Raw genomic sequence first — 26,183 nt, forward strand, 5'->3', positions numbered from 1 at the left:
GAACAGAAATACAGGCCCTTGAGAAATGAGCGAAAGTATTCGTGCGAGTACAACTAATTTTATTTAGTTACAAAAGGTATGTGTCAGAAGTGGGATTCGAACCCACGCCTCCATTCGGAGACCAGAAGTCCCGTCTCTGCGGAAGGAGATCATCCTTGAGTCTGGCGCCTTAGACCACTCGGCCATCCTGACACGGTGCTCGCTGAGCGATCGCAGTTAGTGTTATGTTCGTCCCTCACCCAAAGGGTTACGCCGATAAATAGATATATCTTCTTGTATTTTTACAACGACGAATAATAACAACTGCTTTGTGAGCGCATTTCACTTTTTTTCAATGTCTAAGAGTGTAAATTTGTCCTCCATTGTCACTTTTAACGCACAAGTTTTTCTGCGCATGCTTGCATTGGCATTCGTGATGGCAATGATGCTGCATTCATGTAAATTGGAAAGAATTGGAATAAATAGCCCGTATTGTGAACTTATACCCTAAAAATAATGTACTATTCCATACTCTAAATTGTTTAGTCTTAAGCCTGGTGTGTTGGTGCATCTGCATTTAAGGCATTCTGCTACAATAATGTCGCTATCTGAATGGATTTTTCTACTTGGGTAGTCGTAATAACTGTTTAACTAGGTAACGTGAACGCGGCATAACTTCCGGTGTGTGTACGTGCAGCGGCCATATTGCGCTTCCGTTCTTCAAGGGTATCTGAAGACACCAGGCTAGTCGATATGTACCGGTTTGCTAAATCTGCAGTTAACCTCGGTGGTAAGTAAAACATTATTTTCGTTTTTAATGAGACTTATATGTGTATAATCATGTTTACTGATTGTTTAACATCAGTGGGCAGAAAGTCTGAAAGTATTTGTGTGTCAGTGCCCGCGGTCAACGTGCTACCGTTATCAGTTTGCTATTAGCTAACTAGCATTAGCATCTCCTAAAAGAAACAAAGATTTTCTGCGACACACTGTTATTAATGTAATGAAATGACATGAACTGGAAATTAAGCAGGTCAGCAAGTTAATATGGTACGCTAAACAATCTATTAAATGCACATGTAATTTGACTTTGAGCTCAAACAAGGGCAAATAAGGACAGTCGGTTTAGCTTGTGTTTAGGATTTGGTTTTTTAGTAATGGTTTTCAGAAAAAAACATAAACAATACTGTTATCAATGCAAAATAAATGGGCTGATATGACCAATAAAAGCGGGGAAATTGACCCTTTGTTTCGCAGCAGTAGATCAGACAGTTTTTATTGATAATATTTTAACGTAGCCCTGAAATGTCATCAGTTTGAAAAGGATCGTCCAGGACCATGCTGTAAGTCATCTGTGTAACTGTATGTCCCAATTTTAAACTGTGTCACACCTTTTGGTAATATATACAAGGCCACAACAAGTAGCTTATGTTTACTCATTAATTTGGAGTAATAAAAATCCTTATCTTTATGTCTCACAGACTTGGATGACTCTCAATAACAAAATCTGAGAATCTTGTAACAACAAACCTTTAAGTAATCGATCAACATATTGTATATTTAGGCAGCACATTTTGACTGATTAATCATTGTGACTTGAAACTATTAATTTTCTGCATTTATGCACTAATAAATCGATCTAAAGTAACAACTGTGACACAGACACGGCAGGTGAACTCAAGTTAAATGTGGTCAGGAACATGAGATATAGATCAAGGGATGATGTCTAGACTATGGACAGTTTACGTTGCCTTTGTAGCTTTATGTCATCTTATCTAAAATGGACCATGTTGTTGCCAATTATTGACAAGTTGTAGTTGTTGTGAAAAGGCAACACCCATTAATCTGCACATTATTTACTATACTTTAAGAAACGTTAAACTGGTGACCATCAAAACTTCAAGCTTATATCAGATGTCTTAATTTGTCAAGTAATCAAGAAAGTGATCAGTCTGAAGAAAAGTAGTAAATTCTCCCACTGAAGTATTCTGACCCAGAAACAGTTTGAGTCTTAATACATTATCAGATTTGTTATCAATTACTGTATTTTCATTTGACTGATTAATGGAGGCCTGTTTCTTGTTTGCTGTGCAGGTCAGGCCGTGCGGCAAGTGAGGCACGGATCCTCCGTCCGCCAGGACTTCCACTCCAAGTACGGCATGGGTATCATGGTCGGAGGATTTGCCTTCTGCACAGCTGTGTGGGGATTTGTAAGTTAGACCACCTCACATTCAAAGATATTAAATGTAGGCACTGTGTTGTCTAATGTGTGCTATGTAATTCTTCGTTTTGTAGCATAAAAGTACACAAAGATGTCTACATAAACGTGACTGTTCATCTAACTAAACCGCAGCTGTTAATTATGGCCACTAGGAGGTGATCGGAGCTTGTTTATACGCATATTGTGCAACATCATCACATGTTAAATGTGCAGCTCCTAAATGAAATGGCCAGAGAAGGGGAATATTTATGACAAAAGGCAAATAAATACTGAGAGGAGATAGATTTATAGGCTCAGAGTCACTTTACTCTTTGTATATTTTAAAGATCTCTTCTACCATTATAGGCTCACATGGGATATGCACGTGGAATGCTTTTAAAACATAAGTTTCCCGTCGTTTCGCAGGTGCTGACTCAGACCGGCATCGTCTGGAATCTGTCGCCCGTTGGGAAGGTCATGCCCAAACCGTGGAGAGAGGCCGAGGAGTAAAGAGCCTCCATGGCGGACCTGCTTCACACCCGAGAAACCTTCTGGTTGTACAGATGAATAATGAATATCTGCGTTTTCAGACATCAAATGCCTGTGTTTATTCCACCACGTTACTTTGTCCAAATAAATTATGCGTGATTCTACTGACTACTTGTGTCTTTATTCACTGTAAATGTTTAAAATATTTACCATCTTCAGGTTTTCTGTCTATACAATGCTTTTCAGACCATTTAAAAGTAGTGATAGTGTACAATGCTATTAATAATAGTTGTAAAATGAACATTTTAAATTTATCTTAAGTGAAAATGGCTAATTATACAGACTGACAAGAACATTATTACGTATTTAGTGTTATCTTGTGAAAATTTTGAAATATTGAATAATATTACCTTTTGGGGATTTTTTTTTTCGTGGAACTATTAATAATTGATAGACATTTGAAAAATAACAAAGGCCTAATCTGTGTCTTGATCACAAAGCATAAGATTTTTTAGTTTTTATGTAAAATATTAATTTGCGTAGTAACTGTAATGCAGTAAAAAGTACAATATCTTCTGAAATAATGCAGATTAAAGGTATAAATCAGCATAAAAATGGAAATATTCAAGTACAAATACTTGTACTGAAGTTTGAATGAACTAAGTCATTCAGTCGTGAAGTCTCCAGGAAGCTGCGCGCTTGCGTCAGAAGAAAGCCAGCAACCAATCAGATCGCACGCCATCCTCTTTCAGCGGCCAATCAGCAGCCGGAGGAGTGCTTATGCCCCGCCCCGCCGCGGTTCCTCCGCGCTGCGCTAAGGTCACTGCTGTCATTCGGTAGCTAACCAGCCGACAGCCAAAGGAGGCGGAGGAGAACCAGCCAGGAAGGTGCACGAAAGAACCCGAAGAACAAGCAACATGTCTCTGTCTAACAAACTCAACCTGGACAAGGTGGACGTCAAGGGGAAGAGGGTTATTATGAGGTGAGCGTTTATTTGCAGCTTAGCTTTTAGCTTCTGATTCCCTAAAACGGAAATGGGATTATTTAACGTTACCTAGCTAGCTCTAGCTCACATCCCCTAACGGCTAAATCCGGCCTTCCTCCGGTAGCTAACGGTTTAGTATTGATACAGTGTCCATGTGAAGACTGGAAGATGATGGTTAACGTGGTCTGAGTCATTTCAGAAGTCTTGGGTAGAGGACAGGAAGTGAAGTTGTGAGCTGTCACGTTTTCCTTTCACGTTACGTGCCTGTGAGGAGACGATGCATGGATGCAGCCGCCTCCATCAGAGATGGAGCTGGAGTCTTAATCCAGCCTGGATATATGAAAATAACACAAAAAAAGCCTTAAAAACTAATGATAGATATTCTTTAACTAAGAGCTTCAAAGTTAGTGTTTGCTGTGAGGAACCTACCAGGAAGCATGCTGTAATTATCCTAGAAATGAGCAAACACTGCCATTATTGATGAATAAGTAGATGAATTATGTGATTTGCCTTTAAACATGGCCGCCACAGTTTGCCAGAGACCAGATTTGGCAACTTTCTGCTTGTTCTGTCTGCAAAAAAGTCATAAATATTCAGTTTACATGGATATAAAACAGAAAAGAAGTAAATATGGAAGACGGCTATGTGCAATAATTCAGATTTCACCTTCCTGAAACTGTTAAATTGACGATTTATTCATATTTTTGTCTGACATTTACATAATTCTCACTTTTTAGGACTAATAAGGGAATAAAATAGGGTTTAGACACTTGCTTAGCCCCAGTAACGTGACTAAATGCATCTAAATTATCTCTCTTTAAAATTTATATTCACTGCATTGCTTTTATTTCATTTGTGAGTATTTACTGGCCGAATATTTCCACGAGCGGAGAGGGGGCAGCGATCATGGCGGTGCACTTGAAACCGACACCCTCTGTGGAAATGTCAGGGGGCCACGCTGGTCGGTTTTGCCCCGGCGTGGTGATGCAACGGCAGGCGGCATAGGACAAGGTTCACCTCACTGCTCTGGTGTTAAAAGGTCACAATTCACCTCATCGTGAGTTAGTGTGGACCAACGTTATGCTGCAGACAGACAGACAGTCAGACTGAGACTGAACTCTTATCACACCCAGGGCCTGTCTCAGCATGCCACAATGTACTTGGAGGTGTTTATATAAACTCCCAGATTCAGATTGGGGCAGAGGGTAAAGTGGTCCTGGATTCAAAAGAGGGAGGGCGGGATGTTGCTGTAGAGACCTGCAATGCCTTAAAGAAATATTTTCCAAGGCCAGGAACTCACTTACTTTACTTTTCTTATCCTGCAGCAACCTCACATAAAGCTGCAGCACGTCAGAGTTAACGTTTTACAAACATTTCTTTAGAAAGAGAGTTATTCAGTTTTTTGTTTCTGTCAAGATAAAGTTAAATGAGGCAAGAGGAGGGGGAGGACGATAATGTTTTCATTCATTGTTCTTCGTTGCCTGAGTTTGCCGTTGCCCAAGAGCGGCAGGTTTCACCAAATTTACAACATACGAGCTGCGATTTGCACAATGACAGTTTCCTCTATTGTTAGTATTAAGATTATTATCAGCATTCAAGCAGCTCACGACTTTTTCCCTGTTTGCCAGCTTCTTCCATCAAGTTTCAGCTCATATAGCTACCTCCCTCAAAGCAGCTATGGTCCAGATCTTCATTGTTGAGCTGTTGTCGTTCTGTTTTTGGCCCCAGCTGTTTCCAACTAAAACAAGAGCTCTAAAATCCTTAGTGCACCACACGTTCAGCACCAATAAGCAGACAAAAGCGTCTAGCAGCTAGCTGATGCACACAGTGGAGCATTTAGCAGCTAAAATTAGAGATATTTCTGTATTAGAGGGAGGTGGAGACCAAAAACTGAGCTAAAAGAGAGAGAATATTGAGTAGAGAGCTCAATTGCAGCTACTCTTTGGTTTACGCAGCATGTTCTCATGAGCTGGAACATGTCTGAATCCACTGTGAGCAACAGGCGGAATGATATGAAAGCGGAAAACTACTGCAGTTGTTGAATGAACGTCGCCTGTATTCGGCAGCCTGCTGTTGATCCTCTGGATTGCTGACTGTCGGGTTTCGGACTAAGACACTGGACCGCTGTAATAATGGCAGCGGGTGCAGAGAGTCTGTGTCCTCGGACGAGGGAGGGAGGGAGGGAGGGGGGAGGTGGTTATGTAACTGACCGGAGTACGAGGGATGCAGCATGATGACGGGAGCTGCGGGCGTGCATCGCTGCACGACTGGATGGGCGGCAGAGAAACGCAAGGCTGTAGGATTTTTACTGCGTCATCAAATTGTGTATGTTCATTTGTTTAGATTGCTCTCTCATAGTGTCATTTCCTGTACAAAATAAAGGCTCCAAAAATTCTCAGTACACCTCCTGCTTAGCACCAGAATTTGAGTCTGGTAACGCGCCATTTGTGTTTCTTAACGGGACGTGTTTCAACCGATACAGAGAATAAACTACGTCGCTGTTGCTCTTCTGTCAATCACCACATAAAGCCCTTCCAAATGATTTAACTGGAGCTGGACTGTAATGCAAAAGACATCTGAAACAAGCTCAGATGATTACTGTCGGTGCTAAACTGTCTTTCTTTCTGGTAATTTAATTTCTTCTCTTTCAGAGTCGACTTCAACGTTCCAATGAAGGACAAGCATATCACAAACAACCAGAGGTAAAATCCATATTTTCTGTTTCTCACTATCAAACTAAACTTCTTCTACAACTTAATGTTCTTAAAGAAAATTTAGTTGATTAAAAAATGTACAAGTGAAGCTGGTGGATGGGTTTTCTGGAGTCGTGTCCTTGTTGATTTTCAGGATCAAGGCGGCCGTCCCCACCATCCAACACTGCCTGGACAACGGGGCCAAGTCCGTCGTGCTGATGAGCCACCTGGGCCGTCCCGACGGGAACTTCGTGCCTGAGAAGTACTCCCTGGAGCCCGTCGCCGCCGAGCTCAAGACCCTTCTGAAGAGGTGAGTTGATGGACTCAGTGTAAAGTGGTTTCTCAAGACAAAACTTTGTGTGTTATTAATAAAATTAATAAAAACCATCCTCTCGGCAGGGAGGTCACCTTCCTGAAGGACTGCGTGGGTGCAGAGGTAGAAGCCGCCTGCGCTAATCCCGCCGCCGGATCCGTCATCCTGCTGGAGAACCTCCGCTTCCACGTCGCCGAGGAGGGAAAAGGCAAGGACCCCTCTGGGAACAAGGTGAGTCTGAGTCCGTTAACGGTAAGAGTCGACAGTGATACGCCTCGGTCATGGTCTTATCCTGTAAATATTAAGTCTCAGATCAAGAGATATTTTCAGAGTTTAGATTTATTTAGCTTTATGAAGAGCTACTATTAGCTGGAAGGCTAAAAAGAGCTAATATTATCTGCAAGGTTTGGAAGCTAGGGAACGCTACTATTAGCTGAAAGGCTAGGCAGCTAGGAAGAGCTGCTGTTAGCTGGGAGGCTAAAAAGAGCTAATATTATCTGCAAGGTTTGGAAGCTAGGAAAAGCTACTATTAGCTGAGAGGCTAGGCAGCTAGGAAGAGCTGCTCTTAGCTGGGAGGCTAGGAAGAGCTAATATTAGCTGGGAGAATAAGAAGAGGTAATATTGTCTACGAGGCTAGGAAGAACCGCTTTTAGCTGGGAGGCTAGGAAGAGCTATAATTAGCTGGGAGGCGAAAAAGAGCTAATATTATCTGCGGGGCTAGGAAGCTAGGAAAAGCTACTATTAACTGAGAGGCTATGCAGCTAGGAAGAGCTGCTGTTAGCTGGGAGGCTAGGAAGAGCTATTATTATTAGCTGGGAGGCTAAGAAGAGCTAATATATATCTGCGAGGCTAAGAAGAACCGCTCTTAGCTGGGAGGCTAGGAAGAGTTATTATTAGCTGGGAGGCGAAAAAGAGCTAATATTATCTGCGGGGCTAGGAAGCTAGGAAAAGCTACTGTTAGCTGGGAGGCTAGGAAGAGCTAATATTAGACTCCCCTGCTGATCAGTTGGTCTACAGGATATTCTTTCTCGATGATCATTATGTTGTTGTGAACATATCTGTGAATGTTCAGATGAGATGATGAAGTAAAACGAGAACTGGTTGTGTCACGTGGGACACTGACAACTGATATAAATTTAAATAGGGTTCGTAAATGTTGCTAACAGAGTTTCAGCATCTTTTCAGCAATAAAACTAGAAACAGAAGAAGCTCAGGTCTAAATCTTTTCAGTTTGTGGTTCTCTGTTCTTGGCAGCTGTTTGGTTGCCACCTCCAGCTGCAGCGTCTCTGTCTCTGCAGTGTCCCCTGAAACGGCTGCGTCACGTCATCGTCCAGATGGGAGTGGCTGCTGCAGAGACTGTGTGTCCAGTCCTGTACCTCAGGTTGCTTGTAGCCTATATGTGAACACGTACATGCTGCGAAGAAGAATATTAATTTATATCTGCTCTTTTTAAGTGAAGATTGATTTGACTTTGACGGTGCAACATCGTCGTTGGCAGTAATTTCTGGTGGAAGAGTGGTGGAAGCTAGCTAGCAATACTTTTGTGTTCTGGTTGTGTAAAACGTAAGCTGTGACCAAAGGTGACTGCTTTATACTTAGATGTTGATTTTATTATGCAGGAAATGGTGTTCAGAGTGTTCAGTTCATATTTCAAAGGTGTGAAGGAATAAATTTGTCAGAAGGAGTGCTGAGAAAATGGAAAAATCACTTTGTATTAAAGGCCGTCTTGCAGTTATTGTAGGGAGTGCAGGTTTGTGTTGTGCCAGCATGTTATCAGTAGAATTTACCCTTTTAAATGACATTAAAACGAGCACATCTCCTGAGTTTTATCAGCTCTGTCCACCTCCGTTCCTCAGCTCTGTCCGTGTTTCACGCTTTGGTCACATTGTCGGATTTTTTTAACTCGGACTGAGTGTGTCGAGCTGAGTTCGATGAAAGTTAAAGTCGGTCCGGTGGCAGATCAGCAGCAGCAGCAGCAGCAGCAGCTCTTGACCTCCTGACATTTATCCTGAAGGTCAGTGGGCTTTTCCTGTCCTGAGAGCCCTGGTTGGTATGCTGCTTGGTTTCTACTGTAGTGCTGTACTGTATCACACCAGGACCTTTTTATTTTTAGTTCATTATTCAAACATCTTCAGCAGTAGAGCTAAAATAATCACGGTTAAAGAGTCAGTCTGCACATTTTACACACAAACCTGAGTTTATTTGTCACTTTTTTAGCAGAAAACTGAAACTAGTTATTGTGTCTGACTTGAATGTTTTTTTACGTGGATTGAAATTGTTGAAGCTGGACTGTAATCTGACTGTCTGGCATTTGGTCAACACTGAAGAGCTCTCATGACCTTTTTCTACCCTCCAGTCTCGCAGTCGTGACCTTTGCCTCTTAAAGTGCAGCAGAAACCTGATCAACGATGTGTTGAGTGAATGTTGATGGTGGATTTCTAGTGAGCTGTTTGTCTGGAGAGCGGCTAATCAGCAAGAATTTAATTAGGACGCAATTATTGAGGGTTGTGTGTGTCGACAATCCAATAACGATGGTTTTGGTTCCTCATCTTGGATTTTTGGCAGCTATGATGCTAGCCTGACTGCCGCCATTAAAGTTTTGATGCTACAGGGATGTGGTTTTGGTTTATGGCAGACCTAAAACAAATAACTATGAAAGATAAAGTTTGGCTGAAGCCCGATACTGATCTGATTATTTTAAAAATGCCGGGACATGAATCGTGCAGCAGCTGCTCACAGTGTTTAGATTTATTCTAGATTAACAGATTTAATGTGCAGATGAAACGGATGAACAAAACACAGACTGCAGCCCCGTCTTCTTATCTCACTCACTTATTTACATCCTGTCTTTTTAAACCCTCAGACCAAGGCCACCCAGGAGCAGATCGACTCCTTCAGGGCGTCTCTGTCCAAGCTGGGAGACGTTTACGTCAACGACGCCTTCGGCACGGCTCACAGAGCCCACAGGTGAGCAGGACGCGTCGACGACACTTTCTACAAAGACAATAATCATAATTCTGTGACTTTGTGTGTAGTAACTTTTCATCATCCTCCTCTTCCTCTCTTCTTGTCCCAGCTCCATGGTGGGAGTCAATCTGCCCCAGAAGGCGGCTGGTTTCCTCATGAAGAAGGAGCTTGACTACTTCGCCATGGCTCTGGAGAAACCTCAGAGGCCCTTCCTGGCCATCCTCGGAGGGTGAGAGTGGTTTTCTGTCTTTTTTTGTGCCTACTATGCAACAACACTAAAATAAACTAAAATACATGTTTATTTCCTGGATAGAATTTAACTTAAACCTTCTGTGGCATTAAACCAGGGGGTTAAAAAAAGGTTATATATTTTTTCACTTGGTTATAAAAGAGATTATCACAAAACTAATGCTGTCACTGGTTCCAGAGATTTACCAAGTTGTTTTTCTCCTTCTCCCTCTTGTACTTTATATTTGATGTATTGTTTCCCTTAAATCTTCAATGTCATTGTGTAATTTCAAAATTTAGAAGAGATTATTCAAAGTGTTTTATCCATTTTGAGCCTGTTGGTGAGCATTTACACTTCAGTAGAACCAGTTTAAGTAACACTGCAGTGAGATCTTAATACTGCGACACAAGACTTGTATGTATTTATTTATTTATTTATTAATCTAACATTACAAGAAATACAAAAATCGACCAAGGATCTGGCTGCATGAAATCCCGATTTTAAAATCCTGGTTCTGTGGAGCTGTGCGTAGTTTTTACTTTAGCTTAATTGATTTTATTCGTCGCCGTCTCCCTCTCCTGTGGTTTAGATGTCGTAACAGTGCAGCCTCTTTTTTTTTTTTTTTCTTTTAAATAATCCAGCGTCCATCCAGGAATAGAGGATAAACTCATTATGTAATCTGTGGTGTCAGGGAGCACCGCTTTGTACCAGGAGATGAGAGGTCACACGTATTGTTAGCACGTAGCATTCATTCATTCATTCAAGCTCGTAAAAGAAGGTCAAGGGAAATAGTTAACTGGTTTTTAATCATATTTCTGCAGTGGTACAGTAAATGTAATCGACAAAAAGTCTCATAATTGTCTGATAAAGTCATAAAAACAATAAGATGCGCCTGCAGCTCTGCTACAAAACAGAAACCAGTTGATGCCAGAGTTTTCCAACAACTCCTGAACGCACCACGCTCTCACGGCCCGTTGCATCTTATTAGTTTGCTGATTTTCTGTTTTAGTTTAAGGGAGTTGAAACCCGAGACCGAAGCCACATGTGACATTTGGCCTCGTGTCAGAGTCCGTTGTTGCCTGAGCGCGTTGTGCAACTGTCACTTGTACGTAGTCGGCATCAATCAGGTGAAGCCAAGGAGAACATCGACCGCCGGCGTGTAATGATTAGACGGCAGTGAAACGGCTCCAGGTTCATTAGACGGCAGCGAAACGGCTCAGCCACGCCTGTATGATCAAAGATATATTTATTAATGATCGATCTGTGATGATTGATCGAAAGAGCGGTTAAAAAAAAACAATAAAAATAATCATCCCCGTGTTTAAACTATCAAACAAGAGCCAGGAAGTCCAGTTTGATTAATACATTAATTAAATAACGGCTTAATTAAGGCTTCAGGGGTTACGAATACTATGAGACAGCATTTTATAACTCTGGAGAGTTGTCACAGTTTCATCTATTTTATCTTTTGTTTATACGACTGCTTGGGAAACAGTGCAGAACTCCTCATTAATCCATTGGTCACCTTTTCTGATGTTAAAGCGTGTCTTTTAGGCCTCTTGTGGGCCAAAGCAGGACTTTAGGAAACTGTGATGGGTATTTTTAACTATTTATTGACATTTAAAATACAGTTTTGTTCCATTTTCTAGACCAAATGATGAATCTACTTGTCGATAATGAAGTTAATTGTTAGTTGAAGCCCTGAAAATGCAAAATAGTCTCCAGGTTATTGCCTTGTTATCATGAAAGAACTTGACAAAGTATGAGGTTTGTTTGAGGAACAACATTTACAACTTTGTAGTAAATGTCTGGTTTAAACTAGTTATTTATTTTTATAGTTTTTTACTGTTTTTCTGCACATGTTCGTTTCTTATCTGTACTGATGTTCTCTCCCCTTTTCTCCCTCTGCGTTTCAGAGCGAAGGTGAAAGATAAGATTCAGCTGATCAACAACATGCTGGATAAGGTCGACGAGATGATCATCGGCGGCGGCATGGCCTTCACCTTCCTCAAAGTCCTCAACAACATGGAGGTGAGGGAAACGACGCGACACGACACACAGAACAACCTGAACATTAATCTATTGCCGTCTCTAAAATACACAAAAGATTTTACCCTCACTGCTCTGATATCGGAGAAAAATGACCTAAAAGGCATCTTCATCTTCAGTAAGTCAAGCAGCAAACAAACCCCTGGGGCTGCAGTTCCTCAAATGGCCACTTGAGGGTGTCTCATAAAGAGTCAACCCGGGTGCATTTAGAGGTTCAACATCTTATTACGCAGCAGGTCAGAAGGGTAAAAAACAAGTGTCAGACTGCCCTGGAGAGTCAAGAGAGTCCACAAAGCGAACTCTATTCCTCCATTGAACTGGAGTGAAGGCAGAAAACCGATATCTGAGAATATGTGGACAGACAAAACAAAACTATCTGCAGGACCAGATAAAATCACATTTAGGTTTTGAATGTAATCCATAAACTAACAAAGCAGCTTCATGAGTCTGTTTGAACACCACCAGCGTTCAATACCTCTCTGTGTTTAACCCCAACCCCCCCGGACTACCAGTTTAGTCGATTTTATGTCGATAGAAGAGGTGAAATATGACAAATCTTCCCTCGTCCCTTCTCAGATCGGCACCTCCCTGTATGACGAGGAGGGCGCCGGCATCGTCAAAGACCTGATGGCCAAAGCCAAGAAGAACGGAGTCAAGATCACGCTGCCCGTCGACTTCATCACCGCTGACAAGTTCGACGAGAAAGCCACCACCGGCACCGCCACCGTTGCCGCTGGCATCCCTGCCGGCTGGATGGTGAGAGCAAAAGATTTAATCACTAAAGATTAGCTTGCAACTCTTTTTGCCCCGGAGGATCTGAACAACACAAAGCTCATAAACTTCTCCTTCCTGAATCCTCTGCTCTCCAGGGTTTGGACTGCGGCCCAGAGAGCTCTAAGGCCTACGGGGAAGCCGTGGGCAGGGCCAAGCAGATTGTGTGGAACGGTCCAGTCGGTGTGTTTGAGTGGGAAAACTTCGCCAAAGGGACAAAGAACCTGATGGACAAAGTGGTCGAGGTGACCAAATCAGGCTGCATCACAATCATCGGTAAGAAAGATCGTTTTGTTTGTTTGGCAGAGTTCCTTTATCTAGCTCAAACACGGCTCAGACGAGGTTTCTTAAAAACTTTTCATCACTCGCTGAACTTCTTCTTCTTCAGTCCTACAAGACTGGTGAGTTTTTATTAGGAAGACTGTTGCCCACCTGAAGCTCACATGACTAGAGTCCGTTAACGACTCAATACTGACCTGCAATTAGAGGGTGTTGTTAGATCAACGTGGGTTTGGTTTAAGTCCTGGTTTGTGTGGCGAAAAGTGTTGCAACTAGGGATGTCTGTTTGGTTTTGAGGCCAATCCAGGCATTTATTTTGTTTGTTTTAAATGATTGGATCAGATCAGGCCTCAGCCAAGTCCAGTCTTTTGTAAGTATTAGTTTTAGGTCTGCCATAAACCAAATCAAAGTTTATAAAAATAGAAGAAGAAAAACCAGAAGATGTGCCACAAAAAGAAGAAGAAGCAGATAAAGAAGAAGAACCAGTTAACGGAAGAACCAGATGAAGGTGAAGAAGGAGAAGAACCAGACGAAGAAGAACCAGAGGAACAGATGAAGGAGAACGAGAAGAAGAACCAGACGAAGAAGAACCAGATGAAGGAGAAGAAGATGAAGCAGATGAAGGAGAAGGAGAAAAAGAACCAGATGAACCAGATGATGAAGAACCAGATGAAGGTGAAGAAGAACCAGAAGGACCAGATGAAGGAGAAGGAGAAAAAGATGAACCAGATGAAGAAGAACCAGATGAAGGTGAAGAAGGAGACGAAGAAGTAGATGATGATGATGAAGAACCAGATGAAGAAGAACAAGATGAAGGTGAAGAAGTAGAAGAACCAGACGAAGAAGAACCAGGGGAACCAGAAGAAGAAGAACCAGAGGAACAGATGAAGGAGAAGGAGAAAAAGAAGAACCAGATGAAGGAGAAGAAGATGAACCAGATGAAGGAGAAGGAGAAGAAGATGAACCAGATGAAGGAGAAGGAGAAAAAGAAGAACCAGATGAAGGAGAAGGAGAAGAAGATGAACCAGATGAAGGAGAAGGAGAAAAAGAACCAGATGAACCAGATGATGAAGACCCAGAAGGACCAGATGAAGGAGATGAAGGTGAAGAAGAACCAGAAAGACCAGATGAAGAGGCGGAAGAACAAGAACCACAAGACCCAGAACCGGGAAATCACATCTAAACTTGTCTGCTGTGTGGAAGAACTTTAGACAGAAATTTGTAAATTGTGCAATGTGGTAGGAGGAGAATCTCAAGGGGAGGACATCTGGATCTGGACTCAGATCAGCTGATAGTGAATATTAAAGATTGGTATTAGACTGAAGGGGAAAAAGAACTACTGGTTACTGTTGATGTTGATGTTCTGTATATGAAAAAAAACAAAAACTAAGCTGGACTCGTAGGGAGGTGATGTTCACCTGAAACGACCAGGCACTAACCTGGAACACCTACGACTGATTACCTGTGGCTGCTCCATGACACTGATCATCTGACTTAAAAACTAGAAAAATGTGTGGCAATAAATTAGAGTTTAAATGATGCGTGTTTTGTCCAGGTGGGGGCGACACCGCCACCTGCTGCGCCAAGTGGAACACAGAAGACAAAGTCAGCCACGTTAGCACAGGAGGCGGCGCCAGTCTGGAGCTGCTGGAGGGTGAGTGACAGAAAAACAATAAGTAACACAAACATTTATTTATTTATTTATTTATGATGCTCATTAACCGTCCGCTCTCTCTCTGTGTCCTCAGGTAAAGTCCTGCCTGGCGTGGACGCCCTGAGCAGCGCTTAAACATCCCATCAGCTGGAGCGTGAGTGTGTGTTTGTGTTTGAGAGGTGGGTAGCTGCTCAGCCAGACTCCTTTTAACTCCTGAGACCATCCCCAGAAGAGAAATAAAGCACCTTTTACCCACCTTTACCCACCTTTACCCAGCAGAAACGTTTCCTCTTTGTCGCCGGTTGTCTGCCTTACTTCATCATGCTTCTCCAGGTCGGAAGTAGGAGACGTCACTTGACCTTAAACACTCTCCGCAGTCGGCTGAGTTTAAACAGCAGGAATCATGTTGCTCTAAGACAACACGAGGAGTCGGCAGCGTTGGCCCGTTAAAAAGCTAAACTCCGGCTCTTATCTGTGTTTGGCTGCGTCACTTTTGCATAGTTACACTGGACAGCACCACCCCGAGTTGTATATCTACAGTACAGTATATGTATGAATAGAAACGGTTAACGTGGAGTGTGTGTGTGTGTGTGTAGATGTTACATTTTCTCTGTCGCCGCTAACGTCTGGTCTTCTGTCCTGGTTCAGCCTGACACGTCTCAGCTGATCGGTTCAGGCTAATAAAAACCGTCTCTGTGTAAAACTCCTCTGTGACTGTCTCCTCATTCAAAGACTAACGATACAGCGATGTCTCATTATAGGCTATTCGGTGCACACTGGGTGTCTTTATGGGTCTTCAGCAAGTTTAATTAAATTCAGTCTCCCCTTACGTTCTCGACAGACTGCAGCACAAACACCAGACGAATTCACCAAACATCCTGAGGCTAAAAGGAGCTGATAATAAAGATATTTTTCTGGCTTCAGACCAAAAGATAGGACAGAAAATGCAAATTATTTTGCCTCATAATGGTTCTGAGACTGTGACCTTTCTTTCTGTGTGGAAAGAAAGGTTCTATGTTCTGCCTGTGTCTGCGTGGGTTCTCTCCAGGTACTCCAGCTTCCTCCCACCATCCAAAGACGTGCTGGTTAGGTTCATTGGTGATAATAAATTGTCCGTAGGTGTGAGTGTGAATGGTTGTTTGTCTCTCTACCCTGAGATAGACTGGAGACCTGTCCAGGGTGAGCCCCGCCTCTCGTCCAATGACCCTCCAGAGGACAAGCGGTTACAGAAAATGGATGAATGAATAAATATGTGTGATCTTGAACTGTTCCCTTACTTATATCTAAGAAAAGCTCCAGAATAATGTGCTTAATGTTTCCTCCAGTTCTTGACAAATTCACCAAACATCCTGAGCTCAAAGAGGGAGCTAATAACTCGTCAAACTGACTTGTTTTCCGGTCCGAGTTTTAAGATCGTTTTAAATTTCTGATCCAATTCTGGGTTCAAGCGACGTGAGATCAGCCCAAAAGTCGTACATCATCGGGACAGAAAGCAGACTCGATAATTTATTATTTTATTCTTTAGTTTATGTTCGCGGACGGCAACCAATGTCTCATTTCTGACACCTCATGATGTCTGAATTATTTGACCTTTTCATGTCTTAAACTTGAAATTTAGTGACACCAGTTCAGAAGATCAACTAAAAACTTCTAATGGCAGGAAAAGCACATTGTTTTTACACGTTTGGTCAGTTTCCTGTTGTTATTTTAAGATTAAACTATTACAAAGTTGCTTGTTAATCATCTAAATTAATTAATCTCCTTAATGTTAAAAAGCCAACAGCTATTTCAGTACATTTTAAAAAAAATATTCAGGCTTAAAAATGCTTTTTTTGTCAAATAAAACATTCAAGAAAATTGTATTTATTTAGTTTACCACTAGATGGCAGCAACAGTTTTTACAGCTGGCAGCTTCTGTGAACATTTATTACACAAAGCAGATCACAAATAAAGGTTTCAGTTTTGTTTAATATGAGGGAAAGTAGAGGTCGGTGCACGCTGGTTAAATCCCTTCTTGTTCAGGCGCGTTCACGTAATCTGGCTCATCTGTAGAAAAGAAGGTGAATGAAAACAAAAATGTGTAAGACACTGCTGGAATAATAAGACTATTTTTCTATTTTGGATTTGGTTTACTGATAAACAATAATAACATCAGTGTATCAGTCTATCTATAGGCATATTGTCCAATGCACAAGTTGGCTTTTCTTAGTTTTATATCAATGCATATTTAAATACATTTGGATTTTTTGATATTTTGAATACAAATAAATTAATGTATTAACATATTAAATCATCTGAGGATTAGGGCTGGGCGATATGGCTGAAAAAATGTATCACGATATAAGTGTTTCATATCAGTCGATATGGATAATTACTGATTCGGTTTTTTTAACGTATTCTACCCAGACTTCGCAACTGTGCTGAACTGCATCAGTTATTTGATCAGAGGTGGCATCTAGACTTTTTCGTTGTCATAAAAACCCTCATAACCCATTTTTACCCATCACTTTAATTCTTTTTTAAAAAACTTATAACAATGACATATTCAATAGCATTTAATTGATTAATATTAATATTCAGTAGCGGTGGAAAAAAAGATTTGGTTCATATAACCGGCCATCAAAGACGACTCAAGAATCATGAATCACGATTAACCGACTCAGTCGAGTCCTACCACTGTTTGATTGATATATAATCAATAACCATTCAAACATCTTACATCTCACTCGACTTGACCACTATCAACTCAGACACTCACTCACTTAACGCACAATACGCAGAGAAACGAAACTTAACCGACTCATAACCGACTACTCGTGGATCCCTGCTTAACCGAGATTCAGCAACCACTCACTCGACCGGCAGAGAAACGAAACTTAACCGACTCTTACACAACTAATTAAGAGCGATAATAGCCAATTAATATGCTCACTCGCCACCAAGTTTGCAGACAACATCGCTCTGACCCTTGTCTGACTTAAAATAACCAAAATATTGCCAAACTGGTGACGTGACCTTTCCTTTTTTTATCTACAATTTCCTCTCGAGTTGTCTCACTCATATTCGCCTTTCACTCCACGCTGTTCTTTTTTTGTTGTTGTTGATGATATCACCTTCTTTTCTTCCTCTTTTTCTCTAACGGAGTTCAAATGACATTATCGAAACGAGCGACAGTTCTGTATGAACACTTTTAGCTTGTATAAATATATTAACATAAACCAAACTCTCTTACTAATTAAGACCAGTTCTCCAGGTCTAAGCTGTGACATGTGCATTAGGTGGGTAGGAGGACAGTGGACAGGAGTCAGCGTGGACACACTGACCCGTTCTGCAGCTACACAACCCCATACAAGATAAACTGTGTGTCCTGACTCCTGTCCACGTGACTAGTTCACCTCTTTTCCTTCCTTGGACCACTTCAGATAGCTGCTGCTGACCACTAGAGACCAGGAACACCCCACTAGAGTTACAGTTTTGGAGGTTGTCCCCTGTCGAAGTCTGTCAAATTCTTCCACTTGTCCATTTTTTCCTGCGTCTTACATCAGCTTTGAGGACAAGATGTTTACTCGACGCTGCCTGATATATTCCCCCCACCTCACCTGACAGAGGTCACAATGTTCCGGCTTATCGCCTCAGTGCTTGCTCTGTACAGCTATATAAATAAAACTGAACCGAATTAATAACGTCTTACTTCATGTTTTATATTCTTCCTTTTAATTTCCTGAACTTGTGTCTTTTATTTTCACTATAAAAGGTTATTTGATTATTTTTTTTTATCAGTAAATTAACTGGTGTATAAAACGTCCATATAGATATTAGAAGATTACATTTACGTCGATATGAAACTGAGAAAAACCACCTGAGCATTTAAACAGCTGCTGAATCATTTCCTGTGCATTGATTAACCAGTTACTAAACACACATGCAGATCTAAGCTTGCTGATTAACTTCTATTCCTCTGCTTGAGTCACATAGTTTTATTATTATCATTATTGATCACAAATGAACACACTTTCTGTGAAGACAGATAAAAGCAACGTACCGTCATCATCGTCCTTCCCCACATTATCCAAGTAGTCACCGTTTTCATAGTCGTCGTCTGTTTGGTGAGACAGTTTGAATGAGACCAGCTCCACATCACTACACTTTAAAAACATCTTTTAATAGATGAATGAATAAAAAATATATTTAGACAGGTCTCACCGTCCATTGTTAACGATGGGAAAACATTTCCATAGATGCCCGGAGCGTCACCTAAAGAAACGTCACATTTACTGTTTGTAATTAACATTTAGAACAAATTAAAAGTCAACACCAGATGTGAAAATGCTCACCTGTTATCGTTTCTATTGGCTTCTCGTTTTCATACACACACGCCGCGATTGGATCTCTGGAAAATACATCAGTATTCTTTATCTCCATTGATTATATGTAGAGTTATACATATATATATATATATTTGGTGGGCAATGTGACTTTGATTGTAGACGTTTAGTGTATGTTACTGGAGGATTCTTACAAAATAAAAGTCTTTCTGAGCTTATGAACCATTTTAAACTTGACCTGCAACAACTGCATCTGTTGTGTTTAGTTATTCTTATGAAGCGATTAAATTTTGTGATAAGTTTGCACTACTTAATAGATAGATAGATAGATAGATAAGCCTTTATTGTTATTGCTGCTTCTGAAACAACATCAATAATTAAACTGAACTTTATTATTTCAGAATCTGCATAAAAACTTTCATTATTTATTTTTTTGTGTGTGTTTGGCATTTTAAATTCAAAAAATATGGTTATAAAAGAGTTTACACTTACACATAGTCGTGTTCCAGACTTGAACTGACTGTCGGAACTGCAGAAACACAATAAGAGAACTTTATAATAAGAACATGTTTACAGCCATTAAACTTAAACCCCCTCAGATCACAAACATCAGACGGTTGTATATAATCTTTAAACTTTAAAACATATAAATCTTACCGTCTGGCAAGTCAAATTCCTCGGGAGGTCTTCTGTAAAAAAAAATATTTGAATTGCTGGGTTTATTTTGTGCAGCGTAACTGAGAGCAGGACTGCGCTAAAATAATCTCACAATTAAGACATTTATTGGATTTTCTTGAGTCGTACGCCGACGGAACAACTTAAAGCAACAGTTTGTGGTTTCTGTACAGTCAGGCTTGTAAAGAGACTGTACGTGAAGAGGCCACGCTGGAGGAACACACTGCTGTTTGTCAAAGAATATATATGTTCATCAGTAAAGTTCAGAGATGATGGTAGGGGTATTTATTTTTTAGTATGGACAGAAAAATGCTAAGTTTCCAGTCTTTATGCTAAACGAAGTTAAGCTAAGCTAGCTACACCCTGAGTCCACCTTCGTACTTTGTGCACAGACTTTAAACTGATTTTGATTTTCTCCTCATATGTTTGGAGAGGAAGTAAATAAGTATATTTGTTTTATTATAAATGTTTAATTTAATTAGCCAGTTCAGCGCGGTACTAGCTGACGTTGTGAAAAGTTGAGCCTCGTGACCTGTACCCGTGGTTATATGCTCATTATTCGCGCGGGGCTTTAGCCTCCGCCTGAGAACGTTTAGCACGTTCAGAGAGAAAGAAATTTGCTTAAGGTTTTGCTCAAATATTACATAACATTGACCTTAAACCTGGTTCTTTATCTGTTTTTGTCAGACGATCATGAGACGGACGAGCGGGAAACAAGATCACGGCCGCTACCTTATGCTACGTTCGCGCTAGCAGCGATAGTAGGGCAGGCTACAAATATTTTTTCCCCGTCCAAACCACAACAGATCATGTCCACCTTCAGTAATCTGCATTAACACTTATCTTGTTGAAGGGCGTGACTGTTGAAAACGTGTGAAGCTCCGTTTTACACATGTCGCAGCAACATTGAGTCAGAAGCACCTCACTTTGTGTGGGTCGTTTCAAAGCCTCGGCCTACCATTTAAACTTTAACTCACCCTCAACAAAAAGAAAAAAAGATCTTTGCTCAGTTCCTGGTACGTTTTACCGCTCAGGTAATTTTCCAGGTTAAAAAAATCTGCTTCAGGTGTACAATGTCACCTCGCCACGCTTGCTAACGCTAATGCTAAGTAGCAGCTACGTGGGAGAAAGTACGAGCGGGGGCGCGCATAATCAGCCTGAAAGGAACAAGTTCTTCAGCTGAATTGAACTTTAAAACCATTTTACGAGCTAATTCTGAGCTGAAGAAATATTTTTTGATAATCTCAATTTACCTCATATGTGCAGTGCAAAGATAACACAAACTTCCCCTGCGCAGTTTATGCAAATGCATTTGTTTGCTTCTCACACTGAACCTGTTAATGTTACATTTAGTGTTTACCACAATATCCCTCTGCTGCTATTATCCATCTTCTCGTGTGACTGATTATAAACAGGGCTACTTACTCTATAGTTGTAGATCTCTGGTTGGCTCTGGTAACTGAAAAATAAAAAACAAACGCAACAAACAAAAGAAAACAGTGAGTAAATGCGAATAAGGAGCAGACAATGAGAGTAAAACGGGTGAATTAAAACCCACATCTAACCTGTTTTTGACTGCATCACTGCAAACTGGCTTCCCCCGCGTTGGCTGTCAAAGGAGCATTTTAATGTCAGAGGTTTTACACATTAAACAACTTTTAATTTTAGCGAAACGGTTTAAGACAGTGCTTACGTGAAGCTTTAAGCCTGCGGAGGAGGAACACTGCTAATGGTTGACAGGATACGCCGACGTGATTTTACCCTCTTCCTCCGACAATCATTGTACACTTTGCCTCTTTTCCTTTTCCAAATATCTTTGTCTAAGTTGAAGGTTCACTTTCAGTCCTTCTACTTGTTCAGATCTCATAAAACACAGATGCCTACATAGAACGACGGACATAAACAATGCTGAAAGCTGCAAGCTGCGCCTTTCGAACCACACCTTAATACTCACAATGTCTGACGTTCATAATCTTGAGGCTCCTCGTGTATGACCTCTGCAAAACACACACAAAGAGCTAAAAATAAAACCAGATATTATGTGAGACACATGTTTTACAACTACAGTATTTGATTATAGCAGCTACGGCATAAAATTTAAGGTACCACGTTATAGTGCTGTGCATTGAAGCGTTGAATACGTATATATAGCCACTACAGTACGATACGCGTGCAGGTTCAGATCAGCAGCCAGTCCAGTGAGACCCACGTATAGTTTGGTCGTTGTGGCTGTTTTTGCTGCTTTATCTGGCAGAGCAATAACTACACAGCACACACTCTCTTTGCACTATTGATATTACTATACAGAGGACTTGACCCAAGAGCGGATCAGCAGCACGAAAACTGCTTCATGTGGTTGAAACAGAACAAAAGATTGAGTGTCAGATTTAGCTGCTTTTTTGTCTACCGCCAGCGCTCCTACAGCACCTGCTGATTAGATCAGTGACTCTGGTCCAGCGGCTGAGAAATGTACTTACTGGATTTCCTTTTGCATCGTAGACACAGCAGCAGCACCAGACTCAGAAACACCACTGACGAAACAGTCAGGACCGCAGCCAGCAGAGGGGGGTTTTCTGTCATACCTAGCAGGACACACGCCGGACAGAAACGACCAGATTTAATTAAACTGCTGTAATGTGAATCGTATTAACGCAGCCATTACCGGTCAAAGTTATTCACACTTTCGTGGCTGAAGTAGTTGCTGTTTTCCTGTTAGCTGTTCAGAGAACCACAGGATGTGGTTGGCCAAAAGAAAACTGAAACATGGCCTATCTTTCATCTGTGAACTCAGACATACATGCATTAAGAAGAGGATCCGTGTACGGCTCTTACTTGTGTGCAGTGTTAGGCTGGCTGGTCTATCACAAAGTACAGTTATTCTTAAGACAAATGCAAATTAGATAAAGACTGAACAGCGAACTGTTTTCTTTGTTTTTGGTCGACCCAAAAAAATGTTTCTCGCCCACCACATTTCGTCAGCGCCCCAGCCAGCATGCATCTGAAGACGCTCAGAATGAAGAAGCAAGTAACGAGCTGCAGATTAAATTAAGATGTAATCTCATGTAATATTAAGAGATAAAATATGTTCGTGTCAGACTCGTCTGGAGTTTGTGCAGGGCCACATACTGGATTGCGTTTTTCCACGTCCACATTTTTTATTCAGTCCTGCAGAGTCTCAGCTAAGAACTAAAAAGAGGTTAACGCCTGCACGTCGAGCTGATTCATTAAGATAAAAAGCTTTCTAAGTGCAGAAAATAGCAGAACAAACTTTTATTTATTCACAGACCAAAAATATAGCTGCTCTGATATTGGTGAAGACAGCTGCTTAATTTGTGGTTTGCGAATTAGATTGTGTTTTTGTCAAGTGGTTTTATGAACAGTTTTCCTCTGAGTGGATTTCTGTAACTGTCACAGCGGTTAATTAGGATTTTATTAAACAGCTATTCATTCTTAATCTTTGCGGACTGAATACAGCGCCTGAAAACTGAATGATTTTTACTCTAAAATTACTAAAAGTACGCTGACAATGCAGTGTAAATAAGGCAGTGAGATCTGAAGAAGATTTTATTTTTAATATAGTGAACATGCAGATGTCTGACACCCTCAAACATGTCAAAAGGTTTCGGTACTATTAAATCGTGCACGTGAGTCAGTCAGTCTTCAGTATAGTTATTTATTTCCCTCCATGACGCCATGTTTGAGGTTTCTTGCTTCGAGCTGTGGTCTCACAGGAAAGTTGCTCTTTCCAGTAGGCGGTAGTTTTCCATCACAGTCAGGCTAAAGCACATTTTCCTACTTGACTCCTCTGAAAGAAGAAGCTGTATTTTTGTTGATCTCCACCCTAACGCAGATACACTGAGAAGCACGACTGCGGACGAAGTCAAACGTCGCTTTGTGAAAAGCTGTCAGCGATGAGGCCAGCGGGTGTGGCACAGTGATGTCCATCTTGAAATAGCCTGAGTATGTTTTTAAATAACATGACACTTGCTGACCTTTGGTGAGAGTTGGGGGTTAATCCAAGTTTTGTGGCCTCTTGTCTTTTAAAAACTTCAACTGAACATTATGACTTTCATGAAGGAAGGATCAACTATTAGCCAGGTGGAATTTATATCAGTGTACAACTGTGGCAGTCACTACTGCATGTGAATAGTACCAGTGGTAAAGTACATTTACTCAAGTTTTGATGTTCTTTGTTTGGGTATTTTATTTATTTTGTTCTTTACTTCTACTCTAACACATCTGTTTATACGTCGCCACATTTATATCTTAGCTTTAACTACCTCACAAAGATTTTCTGCACACAAACATGTCAAAACCTTATAAAATACACTCTTAAATATAACTTAAGCTACCCAGTTGTCCAACAAAGTTGCAGTTGATTAAACAATTAGTCAACGGACAGAAAATTGGAAAGCGTCCTTGGTTTAAAAGCGCTTTCTCCCAATTTAAATCCTTTTTTAATTTTAATAAAACAATCAATGAATGAATTGAAATAACCAGCAGACTAATCCAAAAAGAAAATCGTCATTAGTTGCATTTGGATGCAAAAATTGTTCAATAAAAAGAGTAAAGTCCTGCATTTACGCAATGGATGAGTATTAATACTCAAATAATACAATGTGTAATACTATAACAGTAACAGAGGACAGTTTCATTTTAATATTTAAAGTACATTTTTAATATTTTTACTGACTACTGACATATTATGGCAAACTTTTATGGTGTAGTATTTTACATAAGCCAACGATTATGTCGACCAACACAAGCCCACCACTAAACATTACATAACTTACTTTACACACTGAACAATACAAGAGTCAAAATTCACCACAGTATTTTAGTTATTTTACATTATTAGCTTGTATATTTATTTTTCTAATTCCTATTTTACTTTAATTGTTATTCTTTACTGCTTGCTAGCTTAACTTAAATTGTACTTATCACCACTTTTTTTAATTCATTGCTAATTTATTAAGCATCCCACATTTTAAAACTTTTTACAGTGTAGATTCCCTAAAGTTTATTTTTCTAAATGCACTGCACTCAAGTCATCGGTCTCCTGTAGTTAAATAACATGTACTTGTACTTCTTCTTCCTCTCTCACCTGACAGTAGAAACCACGGCAGAAAGTACTTTAAGTAGTGAACAAATAAATAAATAAATAAATAAATAGCATCACTTTTAAAATGAATAAGCATAAATACAACATTTTTTAAGACTCCTGATACGACACAGTTATAGGTACTATCACAAAAATGCACTTGAAGCACCACCAGAAAAAGTACGCACGTGTTTATAGTATAATTACATTAACTGTTGTGCATGTTAAGGTTTTACTAAAAGAAATGCTTTGTAGTAGCTTCATATAAAATCTTATATTGCCACATAAATAAAGAGGAATTCATTGTTCCTCTGATATCTCGTCAAGTTCAGCACAGGTAGTTTTATTTTCTGATGACCCAGGCAAATAAAATGCAAACCTCTTGAAAACCAATCACAGTTAAGACATATTTCATCAGATGGACACGCCTCGATGGTGCCTTAAAAACTATTTATCTGTTTTGTTATTACCTTCAGTGGTCCGGCTGCCTTCATTCTTCTTCTTGCAGTAAAGACAGCAGTAGCAGCAGCAGCACCACAATGAGCTCAGTGACAATGAGTTCAGCTTCCTCTTTCAACGCCTCCCCACATCCGTCAAACACCCAATGGCTGCCTCCGTGTGGTTTTTAGTGGACACGTAGAGAAAGAAATCACTGTGATCACCTGCTTGCTCTGTATTTAATTAGAACAGCATCCGTACAACAACAATCAGTGGTATTTTTAGTGTGAACGCTCCAGCTAGCTAGCTTACATACAGTATTAGGGCCAAAGCTGAGTTAAGATCACCATGTGAATTGTGTTAACTATCCTAGCTTAGCAAAGTAGCCCCTGACTGGTGACTAAATGTTAGAAATCTAAGTTAGAAAACTAGGCTAACGAACTAGTTTAACTAGCCTAGCTAAAGGCTGTGTAGCAGAGCTAGCAAAGTAAATGACTGGTGTGGCTAGTAGGTAGAAACGGCTAAACAAAAATTATGAATTTTGTTTAGTTTTACAGCACTGAAATCTTAACTGACTTTGTTATCACATAAAAATAAGACAGGGGCTTAACTGTCAATCATAGTGCAAGACAATGCCAAAAAAACAAACATAACTGAATCTTTTGTAAGCTATTCAGCCAAACAACTAGCCTAGCTTGTTTGCTAAATGCTAGTTTTCTAAAGTAGCCTCGCTTGGCAAAGCAAACTCTGATTGGTAATAGAGAAACAGCTTAACAAAATTAATTTTTCTTGTTTTACAACACAGACATTGGATGCCACATCTTAACAGATGTTGCTGCCACACAAATAAGACAGAAGCTGAATTATCGTGAAAAACAAAAATGGAAAACTTTCCACAAGCTAGACAATTAGCCACGCTAAACCCTAACTAGCAAAGTTTAGCAAAGTATCCTCCTAAATGTATGCACATTTTTCTTGTTTTATGACATTTTGATGTGGACACTACATGTTAACTGACTTTGTTTGACTTTGTTAA

General features: G+C 40.5%; 3 protein-coding genes across 6 annotated transcripts; 2 read left to right on the forward strand and 1 right to left on the reverse strand.

Moving 5' to 3' along the window:
- Window positions 1-672: 672 nt before the first annotated feature.
- Window positions 673-2,848, forward strand: cox7b (cytochrome c oxidase subunit 7B). The gene is made up of 3 exons (XM_084565481.1): window positions 673-769; window positions 2,074-2,189; window positions 2,606-2,848. The coding sequence occupies exons 1-3, from the start codon at window positions 733-735 to the stop codon at window positions 2,687-2,689; spliced, it is 237 nt and encodes a 78-aa protein (XP_084421607.1). The 5' UTR covers window positions 673-732; the 3' UTR covers window positions 2,690-2,848.
- A 634-nt stretch (window positions 2,849-3,482) lies between these two features.
- Window positions 3,483-15,311, forward strand: pgk1 (phosphoglycerate kinase 1). 2 transcript variants are annotated; one of them, XM_084565220.1, is made up of 12 exons: window positions 3,483-3,650; window positions 6,305-6,355; window positions 6,501-6,656; window positions 6,746-6,890; window positions 9,523-9,626; window positions 9,736-9,855; window positions 11,772-11,886; window positions 12,481-12,660; window positions 12,774-12,951; window positions 14,510-14,608; window positions 14,703-14,787; window positions 14,888-15,311. In XM_084565220.1, the coding sequence occupies exons 1-11, from the start codon at window positions 3,586-3,588 to the stop codon at window positions 14,741-14,743; spliced, it is 1,254 nt and encodes a 417-aa protein (XP_084421346.1). In that variant the 5' UTR covers window positions 3,483-3,585; the 3' UTR covers window positions 14,744-14,787; window positions 14,888-15,311. The 2 variants fall into 2 exon arrangements, with proteins under 2 accessions (XP_084421346.1, XP_084421345.1); XM_084565219.1 differs by having other exon boundaries at window positions 3,484-3,650; window positions 14,703-15,311.
- Window positions 15,312-16,426: 1,115 nt separating this feature from the next.
- On the reverse strand, window positions 16,427-25,607 carry LOC311503074 (uncharacterized protein). 3 transcript variants are annotated; one of them, XM_084565592.1, is made up of 11 exons: window positions 25,180-25,607; window positions 22,086-22,190; window positions 21,563-21,605; window positions 21,174-21,217; window positions 21,034-21,067; window positions 19,591-19,622; window positions 19,426-19,462; window positions 18,943-18,998; window positions 18,812-18,862; window positions 18,651-18,707; window positions 16,427-16,654 (listed from the first exon to the last, which is right to left on the reverse strand). In XM_084565592.1, the coding sequence occupies exons 2-11, from the start codon at window positions 22,186-22,188 to the stop codon at window positions 16,611-16,613; spliced, it is 501 nt and encodes a 166-aa protein (XP_084421718.1). In that variant the 5' UTR covers window positions 22,189-22,190; window positions 25,180-25,607; the 3' UTR covers window positions 16,427-16,610. The 3 variants fall into 3 exon arrangements, with proteins under 3 accessions (XP_084421718.1, XP_084421716.1, XP_084421717.1); XM_084565590.1 differs by having other exon boundaries at window positions 21,563-21,626; XM_084565591.1 differs by lacking the exon at window positions 25,180-25,607 and having other exon boundaries at window positions 21,563-21,626; window positions 22,086-22,910.
- Between the last annotated feature and the right edge of the window lie 576 nt (window positions 25,608-26,183).

Source organism: Chelon labrosus, assembly GCF_963514085.1.
Source record: "Chelon labrosus genome assembly, chromosome: 17".
Taxonomy (NCBI): Eukaryota; Metazoa; Chordata; class Actinopteri; order Mugiliformes; family Mugilidae; genus Chelon; species Chelon labrosus.